The sequence below is a fragment of the Amblyraja radiata genome, chromosome 3, assembly GCF_010909765.2.
Source record: "Amblyraja radiata isolate CabotCenter1 chromosome 3, sAmbRad1.1.pri, whole genome shotgun sequence".
Lineage (NCBI taxonomy): Eukaryota > Metazoa > Chordata > Chondrichthyes > Rajiformes > Rajidae > Amblyraja > Amblyraja radiata.
Genome location: NC_045958.1, coordinates 12,586,839 through 12,599,546, shown reverse-complemented (window position 1 = coordinate 12,599,546; position 12,708 = coordinate 12,586,839). Strand labels below are relative to the sequence as shown.

At 43.6% G+C, this 12,708-nt stretch overlaps 1 protein-coding gene across 1 annotated transcript in view; it reads left to right on the top strand.

Moving 5' to 3' along the window:
* pcsk1 (proprotein convertase subtilisin/kexin type 1) overlaps positions 1–12,708 on the top strand; it is an 80,865-nt gene that overhangs the window by 33,870 nt on the left and 34,287 nt on the right. The window contains exons 5-6 of the mRNA XM_033017305.1: positions 4,428–4,504; positions 8,270–8,358. Coding sequence (XP_032873196.1) covers positions 4,428–4,504; positions 8,270–8,358 — 166 coding nt within the window. The remainder of the gene's footprint in view (positions 1–4,427; positions 4,505–8,269; positions 8,359–12,708) is intronic.

The window sequence follows — 12,708 nt, the reverse complement described above, 5'->3', positions numbered from 1 at the left end:
AGGCGAAATAATGGATGAAAGGAACCAATTAGCCAGGTTACCAGACTTGGTGAAATTCTTAGAAAGTGAAGTACGGTACATGTTAGAGCCACACTATGGGACTATTGAAGATCATAAACCTATTGCAACTAACAAAGGTTCTATCTTTACCAAAACTGAAGAAATATCAGAACGTATGAGAAGTAGTTTTTCTATCACAATTAGACCTGTGGGAAAGACTGATAGAATGAAAGGAAATGTATCTACCAGCAAGCAAATAGTGTTTTTTTGTTATGTGATGAAGTTGGTCACACCATAAGTTGGTGTCGAAGATTCAAGATGAAAGAATATGAAGAAAAGATGGATTTCTTGAAAGAGAGGGGAGTCTGTTTTGGATGTTTGAAAAAAGGACATATGGCGAGAGACTGTAAGAGTCCTATAATTTGTTATAAGTGCAGGCAATATCATCCTGAAGCACTTCACACTGAAGTAGAGCTATCAGAGCATTGGGAAGAGGAAGAACTGGAACAAATAGATGAAGAGCTATCAGAGCAAATAGAAGAAGATGCACTGGAGCAAAACGGAACAGAAGAAGAAGCCGACTACTAGAGATGCTATCACCTTGTCTCAAATAACTGCTCATATTGGGGCCGGGGATGAAGCTTGTAATTTTTCTATCTTACCAGCACAGGTGAGGAATAGCAAGACGAATACAGTGTTGCAAACATAGTCTTTTCTGGATCACGGAAGTTCGACTACCTTTTGCACAGAAGACCTGATGAGAAGGCTGAACATTACAGGAGAAGAGACTAAGATTCAATTACGTACCATGACTAAAGATAAAGAGAGCAGGAGTCATTACATTACAAGTATGGAGATATCTAGTTCAGATGAAGATAATTTTATACCAATATCTGAAGTGTTTACACATGGAACCATGCCTGTTGGTCGCCAAAATATACCAAGACATGAAGACTTGAAACAATGGCCATACCTGCAGGATGTCAAGATATCTGAAATACATTCTAGTGTTGATCTACTTATCGGAACGAATGTTTTGAAGGCATTGGAACCTATACAGATTGTGAGAAGCCAAGGTAATGGACCGTATGCTACAAAACCCTGACGTGGATGGGCTATCTATGGATAAATGTGAGGTTATCCACTTTGGTGGCAAAAACAGGAAAGTAGACTATTATCTGAATGGTGGCCGATTAGGAAAGGGGGAGATGCAACGAGACCTGGGTGTCATGGTACACCAGTTATTAAAATTAGGCATGCAGGTGCAGCAGGCAGTGAAGAAGGCGAATGGTATGCTAGCATTCATAGCAAAAGGATTTGAGTATAGGAGCAGGGAGGTTCTACTGCAGTTGTACAGGGTCTTGGTGAGACCACACCTGGAGTATTGTGTACAGTTTTGGTCTCCTAATCTGAGGAAAGACATTCTTGCCATAGAGGGAGTACAGAGAGTTCACCAGACTGATTCCTGGGATGTCAGGACTTCCATATGAAGAAAGACTGGATAGACTCGGTTTGTACTCGCTAGAATTTAGAAGAGTGAGGGGGGATCTTATAGAAACTTACAAAATTCTTAAGGGGTTGGACAGGCTAGATGCAGGAAGATTGTTCCCGATGTTGGGGAAGTCCAGAACAAGGGGTCACAGTTTAAGGATAAGGGGGAAATCTTTTAGGACTGAGATGAGGAAAACATTTTTCACACAGAGAGTGGTGAATCTCTGGAATTCTCTGTCACAGAAGGTAGTTGAGGCCAGTTCATTGGCTATATTTAAGAGGGAGTTAGATGTGGGCCTTGTGGCTAAAGGGATCAGGGGGTATGGAGAGAAGGCAGGTACGGGATACTGAGTTGGATGATCAGCCATGATCATATTGAATGGCGGTGCAGGCTCGAAGGGCCGAATGTCCTGCTCCTGCACCTATTTTCTATGTTTCTATGTTTCTATGAAAACGAGAATCAGAAGAACTATACTACCATTGCTGTTAATCAAATATCTACTGATAAATTTGAAAAGCCAGTGATGAAGCAATACCATCATGACTTCAATGAAAGTACCAGCAAGGAATCTGAAGAGATGTTGAATGAAGAGTTGAAGTTCATGGACATTATGAACTACTCAGTAAAGATTGACGGACACTATTGTGTGGACTTACCTATCAAACAAGAAAGTGTTAATCTGCCGAATAATCGTCCTATAGCAGAACAGCGCAACCAGAATTTGAAACGCAAGTTTGACGAGAATACTAAATTTCATGAAGTAAGAATCTCTTTGAAGAATAATTTCTACAAGGATGATTGCTTAAGATCCATGTCTACTGAGCAGGAAGCAATTCTACCGGTAGAACATCTGACTTCTCTTTGCAATAAGGGAGGATTCACACTTTCCAAGTGGATCAGCAACAATTGTGAAAGCATTCCACTAAATGATAGAGCCAAATAAACCAGAGAGTTGGATTTGGACAGAGACAATCTGCCAATGGAAAGAGCATTGGGAGTTACTAATGTTGTACAACTGAAATATGTTAACACAAAAGAAAATCCTGCGGATGAAGTTTCCAGAGAACTGATAGCGAACCGCTTCTTAAGCGATAAGAGATGGATCAATGAACTAAAATCTCTCTGTCAGCCAGACAGCGAATGGCCAAAGCTTGAGCTGGGATTTGAAATCGTTGCTAATGATCTGGAAATGAAATCAAACCTAACGGTGAACTTAATTGGTAAAAATCCTGTTATTCTTGTGAAGGATTTTCACACTTCAACATTACTGTTACAACACATCCATGAGTTGATCGGACATGGAGGATGACGTTTCATGCTATCAAAGCTTTGGACTGTTATGTTTTGGACTATATACTGGGTATCAGGCCTGATTTTAAGGGTTTGCTGCGCACGGTACGACTTTAAACTAAAACCAGTGTTTTAATACGATTAATAATCAAGTTATGCTTGAAGATGGAAGAGTCGTTGAAGAATTCTGATTACGATATATAGTGCATGCTATTTTTCCTCGTTAGTATAGCGGTTAGTATCCCCGCCTGTCACGCGGGAGGCCAGGGTGCAATTACCCGACGAGGAGCCACCGGGGTTCAATTCCCTGACTTTTTGTTTTTGATATATGTTAAGCCTTCATGGCTACTTTTTTGATGTATATTAATAATTGCTTTGTTATATACTCTGAACAATTAGGGGCCGGTATGTAGTGGCCATTTGGCTTGTTTTGTGTGTCATTAACTATGGCATGTGTCTTTAAATTTTAGAGTGCCCGTTATATTGTGGGTGGGATTTATAACGTACTTTAGGGCGTGTTTGGAGCTACGTTTCTTGCATAGAAGCTTAGTTTTCAGTTTAGTTTCGGACCAGCATGGGGAAGGTTTACCCTTTGACCATGCGAAGAGTAACGGAGACACGAGGAGTATTCTAACGTTTAATGTGATAAGCTGGAGTTCGATGAAGATTATAGTGTGTGCGAGTCGGAAGAAGTTTGGATGTACCTTATTGTTTTACATCAACAATAAATAATTTATTCATCAAAGGACTGTGTTATGAATATTTATCTGTGAAGAAGCTCTGAAGTTCTCTGACGGAGATTTCGCATACATACAAAGACATTCCCCTTAACCATGTAGTCCATTTAGCGGCTAGAGGGAGTAATCTCTTGAATGATATAAACATCTGCCGCCACAGTAGTCAAATGAGAAATTACTGAGGGTGAGGATAACTTCTGCTAGGCAAAGGAGACTGTTAGCCCAGTGGAACTGAACATCAGAGAAGAAGATCAAGCAGTCTGAAGAAGGGTCTCGAACCAAAACGTCATCCATTCCTTGTGTCCAGAGATGCTGCCTGTCCCGCTGAGTTACTCCAGCTTTCTGTGTCTATCTAAGATCAAGCATTGGTGGAACGAGATTTGAGTGGCTGTTCCGGGTAGTGGGTGAAGTTGGAATTAGTAGGGTTTGCAACTTTGTGTGTGTCCAAGGTAACCAACTAAAGGGCACTTACCCACACCCAGTATCCAGGGCTTGAATTAAGAGACTGGAACCCGCAGTTGACTAACATTTAGTTATGGCAGGGCCTACTTCAGTAAGCCCATCCATAGACCATAACATGAAAGTGAATTGAGTGGGAGTACTTTTAAGATGTATGTGGCACACACAAATCCCAATGATTTCATGCATCAATGTCCCACATGCAGGAAAGGCCTATGAGCAAAGTTATGAATCTTGTAATTGGCTCAATAAATGATTGTTGTGTGATTTGTATTGCCTAAAGATATTTCACCAATTCCACACATAATTTTGCACCATGCTATGGAATTTCTAGGTGCTGAACATGAAATATACTTGAGTAATAAATTATGCCAAATATATAGCTTATGACATATAGCTTGTGACATTTGATTACTAATGAATGTATTTTCCTTTGTTTATTTCTTCAGGATCCAGAAGCAAGCTATGATTTTAATGATAATGATCCAGATCCCTTTCCAAGATATGATCCAACTAATGAGAACAAGTAAGTTTGCTGATGTAAGAAAACCTAAAATTCGCGAAAACCTCCAACATGCCAAAGTGTAAACATAGTTTGAAGTGAGGCTAATTTGAACAAGGTGGTCAATAACTTTCTTCACCACTGAACTTTGCTGGAGGTAGAACTTAAATTCCAGTTCTGAGAAATGTCCTGTGGATTTGTTGTTTTTTTTTTAACCAAAATGACAGAGAAACATTTCTCTTATAAGTAGCCTGAGCAAATACAAAGTTATTATTTGCACAAATTGAGATCTTTAACTCATTCTGGTATTAACATTTAATTTAAAACATACACAGGAGAAAATTCACATTCATTTATAATACACAGTGGGACTATGTTCTACAAATGCAAAATAATATCCTACAAATGTGGGACCCGTTGGATCCCTGTCACATGGGATGCCTGGTCCCCCAATGCAACCCGTTCCCCAGTGCAATATTCCACCACTCACCCGTTCCTCCAATGCAACCCATCCCCCCTGCGCAATATTGTACCACTCACGCATAGCCCCCAACTGCGCAGGCACGGCTCATTTCCCCTCATCCCCCAGCATTCCCCCCCCTCTCCTCTTCACCCTCCCTCTTCTTTCCCCTCTCCTCCCCTACTGCAATCCCTCCCCAAACTCTCACTCCCTCTCCTTTACCCTACCCTCAGTCACTCCCTCCCTCCCTCTCTCCATCCATAAAAAGCAGCATCTGCAGTTCCTTCCTCCACAGGTCATTCATTGTTAGCTGTGATTGAACCAGTGTGTGTGTGTGTGTGTGTGTGTGTGTGTGTGTGTGTGTGTGTGTGTGTGTGTGTGTGTGTCTGTGTGTGTGTGTGTGTGTGTGTGTGTGTGTGTGTGTGTGTGTGTGTGTGTGCGCGCGCGTGCCCGCGCGCCCGCACGCCCGCGCGTCCGTGTGTCCGTGTCCCGGCTGTGGCATTGACTGACAGGAGAAAAGACCAATCTGCATGGCGCTGACTGAAGGAATCTGCGCACGCGCGTTTAAAAAAATGTAAACCTCGATAAGTTTTACAATATTCTACCAATTGGAACGAAACTTGCTGCACTTGCAGCACAGGAGAACGTTGAGTAACCTGGCGAAAAATCGTAGCGCTATCCTGCACCGTTTTTGCGCATACAGAAAAACCCCGCGAACCGGAAGAGCACAAGATCAGAGTTTTAGCTATGAATGTATAGATTGTTTCTGTTGAGGGTCAAAAACACCTTTGTTTCTTATTTTGCTGCCCTGCAAGTGTTCATGCTCAAATTCATAACTGTGGTCGTAGAATTACACCCACATGACATAGATCTTGTTTGAAATGTTTCTCGTGCCAAACCATGGGCAATTAAATTTACTGCAAGGCCTCGTATTTCCTTCAATTAATCTCTGAACTCGCAGTCAGCAGTATGCAAATAACCAGGAATATCTATGCCTCCCAATGCTGGTAACCGCAGCCATGTTTATTTCCTGTTGCAAGACAGCATGTTCTCAGCAAAATTAGTGGTAATGTTTGTACAGTTTTTGCATCATTCCCATGAGAAGTAACAGATTTTATGCAGGAATCAGCTCCACTTAAAGTCTGCCTGGAATACCCACCTTGGGTTGGTCAGAGGAGAGTAGTGCCTTGCTACACAGTGAGCCAGTGAAGTTAAACAAAGATATGGAAAAATTGCCAGCACTGGCCTTGTTTAGAATGTTAAATTTATCTCACTTCAATTTCATCTTTTGGGAAAATAAACTTTTAATTCCTCTCCAAAGCTCTTTGCGAAGTGCCAGAAATGCTCAGGTTATATCCTCTGCATGCAGCGTTGGTAGCAAATTGAGAGCATGCGGAAAAATGTTCCCCACTGGTATAGGATTATGTTAACCTGCCCACGTGAGAATGAGCTGCATGGTCTCAGCACCCTGCTTCCAGACATTGATTCCAACGCAGTTCTCATGGGTCACTTATGGGAAATTACCACTGTGAGGAGGAGTGTGAATGTCACTTTGGAGAATGGTTACAGTCTCAGCTGTCATTGTGCATTCAGGGAAATGGAACTCTGTTCAGTTATTTATATCAAATTCTAATCGACACAGTGCCGCAGCGGTAGAGATGATGCCTTAATAATAATATAATAATGGATGGGATTTATATAGCGCCTTTCTAATACTCAAGGCGCTTTACATCGCATTATTCATTCACTCCTCAGTCACACTCGGTGGTGGTAAGCTACTTCTGTAGCCACAGCTGCCCTGGGGCAGACTGACGGAAGCGTGGCTGCCAATCTGCGCCTACGGCCCCTCCGACCACCACCAATCACTCACACACATTCACACACATTCACACACAGGCAAAGGTGGGTGAAGTGTCTTGCCCAAGGACACAACGACAGTATGCACTCCAAGCGGGATTCGAACCGGCTACCTTCCGGTTGCCATCCGAACACTTAGCCCATTGTGCCATCTGTCGTCCCTAAATGCCTTACAGCTCCAGAGACCTGGGTTCGACTGATTATGGGTGCTATCTCAAGGGGGTTTGTACGTTCTCCCCATGACCGTGTGGGTTTTTTGTTCCATGCCTTTATGTTCCTTTACACAGACATTTTCACAATCTGAATGCTTCAGATGCTAGTACATGTAGATATTTCTTACCCATTTGGTACCTATTACTCCAAAGAGCAGCCTTTATGATTCTCTTTTCAGAGAATTTAATGTTCATAATGTTCATCTGGTTGTAAGCTACTCAAGTGGTATATGAAGTGCTGTTCCGCCAGTTTGTATGTGGCCTCATTCTGGCAATGGAGGAGGTCCAAGACAGAAAAGTTGTTGTAGGAATGTAAAGGGGAGTTAAAATGATTAGGAATCAAAAGATTCAGCAGTCCGAGGGAGACCAAGTTCAAGTGTTCGACAAATCGGTCAACTGCGATTGGGTCTCACTAGTATAAAGGAGGCCACATCGGGAGCACCAAATGCAGTACATGATGTTATATGAGGTGTAGGTGAACTTGTGTCTCACATGGAAGATATGCTGGGTGCATAAGGTCATGATAGGAGTAGAATTAGGTCATTCGGCCCATCAAGTCTACTCCGCCATTCAATCATGGCTGATCTATCTCTCCCTCCTAAGCCAATCTCCTGCTTCTCCCCATAACCTCTGACACCCTGGATCGATGTGAGGGAGGAGGTTTAGTTTAGTTTAGTTTAGTTTAGTTTAGAGATACAGCACGGAAACAGGCCCTTGGCCCACCGAGTCCGCACTGACCAGCGATCCCCGCACATTAACACTATCCTACAAGCAGTAGGGACAATTTCCCACTTATACCAAGCCAATTAACCTACAAACCCATGCGTCTTCGTAGTGTGGGAGGAAACCGAAGTTCTCGGAGAAAACCCACGCAGGTCACAGGGAGAACGTGCAAACTCCTTACAGATACCACCCGTAGTCAGGATCAAACTCGGGTCTCTGCAACTGCAAGCACTGTAAAGCAGCAACTCTACCGCTGCGCCACCGTGCCGCCCCTTGTAGGGATAGGTGTAGGGACAGGTGTTACATCTCTTGCAGTTGCAGGGGAAAGTATCTGGGGAGAGGACGGTTTGGGTGGGAAGGGAGGAGTGCTGAGGGAGCGATCTCTATGGAAAGCAGAACGGGGGGAGGATGGGAAGATGTGACTGGTGGTGGGAGAAGGTGGCAGAAATGTCGGAGACTAATGTGATGGATGTGGATGCAAAATAACAGGCTATCATTTATATTTGACAAATTCTAATTTGGTTCATTTTATTTTAGGCATGGAACCAGGTGTGCTGGGGAAATTGCAATGCAAGCCAACAACAAAAAATGTGGAGTAGGAGTGGCGTACAATTCAAAAGTTGGAGGTACGATTGAACAGAAATATTCCTGGTTTAAGATTGTGTATGAAGTGGAGGCAAGCCGTACTTTCTTAAATGGTGGAAAATTCGTAAATTTGTTTTATTTTTGTGCTCTCATTTAATATCGATGCTTAACGTTCATCAGGCCGGACTCCACTCGGTTTTGCTAGTGGATCTGTGGCGCTAAGCTTTTTGAAAGGTCACACGACCCGGCCTTTGTGTGGAAGTTCAGGCTGTACTGCATGATTAATGGTGCCACATTTACCCTGAAGCTCTGTTTCCAAATCCACTTGGAGTCCCTTGGCAAAGATAAGCCGTGCTGGTATTCAAGTTCAAGTTCAAGTTCAAGTTAGTTTATTGTCATGTGTCCCTGTATAGGACAATGAAATTCTTGCTTTGCTTAAGCACACAGAAAATAGTAGGCATTTACTACAAAACAGATAAATGTGTCCATATACCATGATATAAATATATACACACATGAATAAATAAACTGATAGTGCAAATAACAGAAAGTGGTTGGTAATAATCAGAGTTTTGTCCGAGCCAGGTTTAATAGCCTGATGGCTGAGGGGAAGTAACTATTCCTGAACCTGGTTGTTGCAGTCTTCAGGCTCCTGTACCTTCTACCTGAAGGTAGCAGGGAGATGAGTGTGTGGCCAGGATGGTGTGGGTCTTTCATGATACTGCCAGCCTTTTTGAGGCAGCGACTGCGATAGATCCCCTCGATGGAAGGAAGGTCAGAGCCGATGATGGACTGGGCAGTGTTTACTACTTTTTGTAGTCTTTTCCTCTCCAGGGCGCTCAAATTGCCGAACCAAGCCACGATGCAACCGGTCAGCATGCTCTCGACTGTGCACCTGTAGAAGTTAGAGAGAGTCTTCCTTGACAATCCGACTCTCCGTAATCTTCTCAGGAAGTAGAGGCGCTGATGTGCTTTTTTGATGATTGCATTAGTGTTCTCGGACCAGGAAAGATCTTCAGAGATGTGCACGCCCAGGAATTTGAAGCTCTTGACCCTTTCAACCATCGACCCGTTGATATAAATGGGGCTGTGGGTCCCCCTCCTACTCCTTCCAAAGTCCACAATCAGTTCCTTGGTTTTGCTGGTGTTGAGGGCCAGGTTATTGCGCTGGCACCATATGGACAGTTGCTCGATCTCTCTTCTGTACTCTGACTCATCCCCATCAGTGATACGCCCCACAATAGTGGTGTCGTCAGCGAACTTGATGATGGAGTTCGCACTGTGGTTCGCTACGCAGTCATGGGTATAGAGTGAGTACAGCAGGGGGCTGAGCACGCAGCCTTGAGGTGCTCCCGTGCTGATTGTTATTGAGGCTGACACATTTCCACCAATACGAACAGACTGTGGTCTGTGGACGAGGAAGTCGAGGATCCAGTTGCAGAGGGATGCGCAGAGACCCAGTTCTGCGAGTTTGGTAACCAGTTTGGAGGGGATGATTGTGTTAAATGCCGAGCTGTAATCAATGAATAACAGCCTGACATATGAGTTTTTGTTGTCCAAGTGGTCCATTAAGCCGCATAATCAACTTTCAGATCCTTTGCCAACTTAGACCCGACAAAGAATCGGAGGCCTAATTGATGCTGACAGGAATTTTAGGCCTACGGATTAGGTCATCTTTTAAAACCATTTGATTTGAGTTTTCTGTTTCTAATAAGTATCCGTATATATTTCAATTAAATTTCTTTTGATTTTAAATAGTTGCCACAGGGCGGCACAGTGGCGCTGAGATGGAGCTGCTAACTCACAGCGCCAGAGACCCAGGTTTGATCCTGACCTCGGGTGCTGCCTGTGTGGAGTTTGCCCGTTCTCCCTGTGACCACGTGGTTTTCCTGCGGGTGCTCCGGTTTCCTCTCACATCCCAAAGACATGCGACTTTGGGAAAGAAAAATATGGGTTCATCTGTGTTAATGTGATAATTCTCTGCAGAACGTCATTTTAAGCTAATACTCAAGTGCATGCCTGTGCAAGTCCATCCCCACCATTGCAATCAGCATGCAGGTGTACCCTTGAAATAGGCTGCAAGAAAAGGAGAGAAATTTGAAAGGTGAAAAAATTCAGTAACAAAAATAATTATCAAAATGATTAGCGTGAGACTGTGGCACAGAAATCAGTCCTGGTCCTTCACAGCTCCTGCCATCCTGATTTAGTCCTGACCCTTTCAGCGCTTCCTGTGTGGAGTCTACACATTCTCCCTGTGGCCATGTAGGCTTCCACTGGGTGCTCCGATTCCCTCCCACGTCCCAAATATGTACTGGTGGATTCATAGCCACTGTACATAAGTGTATAAGTGGTGAAAGGATCAAACGGGACTGATGAGTATGTACGAGAGAAAAATTGCAGGAATACAGGGAAGTAAAAGTGGAATATAATCGACGGGATACTCTGCTGGAAGCTAGCACAGATTCATGATGCCGAAAATGTTGTGTTCAATACATCAAACCACCTGTTTTGCTTTGAGTCACAGTCATACAACATGGAAAGTGACCTTTCATCCCAAGAACCCTGTTGTAATCCTTCCAATAATAATTTTTTTTTTTAAAAGGTCAATTGTCATTTTGTGAGGAATTAAAAAAAAACCTTGCCCTGCCTTTGCCGTCTTCTAGTGGTAGTTGCTCTACTCAACAGCCAAAAATCTGTAGCCTCCCTTTGATCTGGTATTTTGTTGGTTCACATGCTTGATCAATGGTGTTTTATCATTAATGTTTTATTATTATTAACGTTTAGTGTTTTCTGAGTCATTCGTAACTGTCACTGTATGTCATGTTGTTACTTGTGGGCGGAGCACCAAGGCAAATTCCTTGTATGTGAATACTTGGCCAATAAACTTACTTACTTACTTACTTACTTAACTGATCCGGATATAGTTAGCATTGCGATGTTACTGAAATCACTTAGAAGCAAATAGCAAGCTGATCCTGCCGTATGACAGATGCAAATAGAACAGGGAACCTCTCGTCCTAGAAGAAGATCAAATTGATTTTCATGGATGATTAAACACAGGGAGTCATACCATCTATTCAATTTATCCAGACGGCAGTGGAAATAGAGAAAGCAGCTCACAAGCTGGTTGTGGTGCCTGAGTGTGAAATGCATCTGATTTCCTCATTTTAAAATCTCATTTTGAGAGCCAATGGTCGAACAGTCCATGGTTGCTCCAATGCAAATATCAAGCCCTTGAATCTTCAAATATCATATTTCAATATATTCAATATTCAATATCAACAAGAACTTTGTGAGTAAAGGAATAACATCACTCTGGGTGACTTTCTTTGCTGGTCAGCTTCAGTTGAAAAGCTCTATAGATAGAATGATTGCCTTTCATCATCAGTCTAACATGACCTGTGCCTAATCATGCCTTAAAATAGTCAAAGTCTCCCTGCAGGCTGGCTCAGCACTTTGTCAGCCAACATTGCGATGACTCCAACCAGTGTGCTGTATTGCAATTCCCGATCTGCAACTGGCTGGTTCAATGGAAATGGAGCATTGGCCCAATTTGGTGCATGCCTTGGGTCAATGCCACAGGGAATGTGCCTCAGGTACAATGCCAGTTTTACAATGGAAAAATACATCAAACCAACTTTTTAACTTTGAGTTACAGTCATACGACATGGAAACTGGCCTTTCATCCCAAGAATCCAGTTGCAGTAATCCTACACTATATAGGTGTCATAACATCATACAGCATGACCACAGGTCTTTTGGCCATTCGAGTCCATACCAACCATTGAGAATTTATTCACGCTAACCTTACACTGATCTCATTTTGGCTCAGCACCTTGTCAGCCAACATTGCGATGACTCCAACCTCATCTATTGCATCCGCTGCTAGATGTCAGCTGATCTACATCGGTGAGACCAAGCGTAGGCTTGGCGATCGTTTCGCCGAACACCTCCGCTCGGTCCGCAATAACCAACCTGACCGACCTCCCGGTGGCTCAGCACTTCAACTCCCCCTCCTATTCCGTATCCGACCTTTCTGTCCTGGGTCTCCTCCATGGCCAGAGCGAGCAGCACCGGAAATTGGAGGAACAGCACCTCACCTTGGAAGAACAGCACCAGGACGCAGACTCCCCTTGGGGAGTCTGCATCCTGGGGGCATGAACATTGAATTCTCCCAATTTTGTTAGCCCTTGCTGTCTCCTCCCCTTCCTATCTCTCCCTCAGCCCTCGGGCTCCTCCTCCTCCTTTTTCCTTTCTTCTCCCCGCCCACCCCACCTCCCCCCCCCCCCCCCCCCATCAATCTGAAGAAGGGTTTCGGCCCAAAACGTTGCCTATTTCCTTCGCTCCATAGATGCTGCTGCACCCGCTGAGTTTCTCCAGCTTTTTTGTGT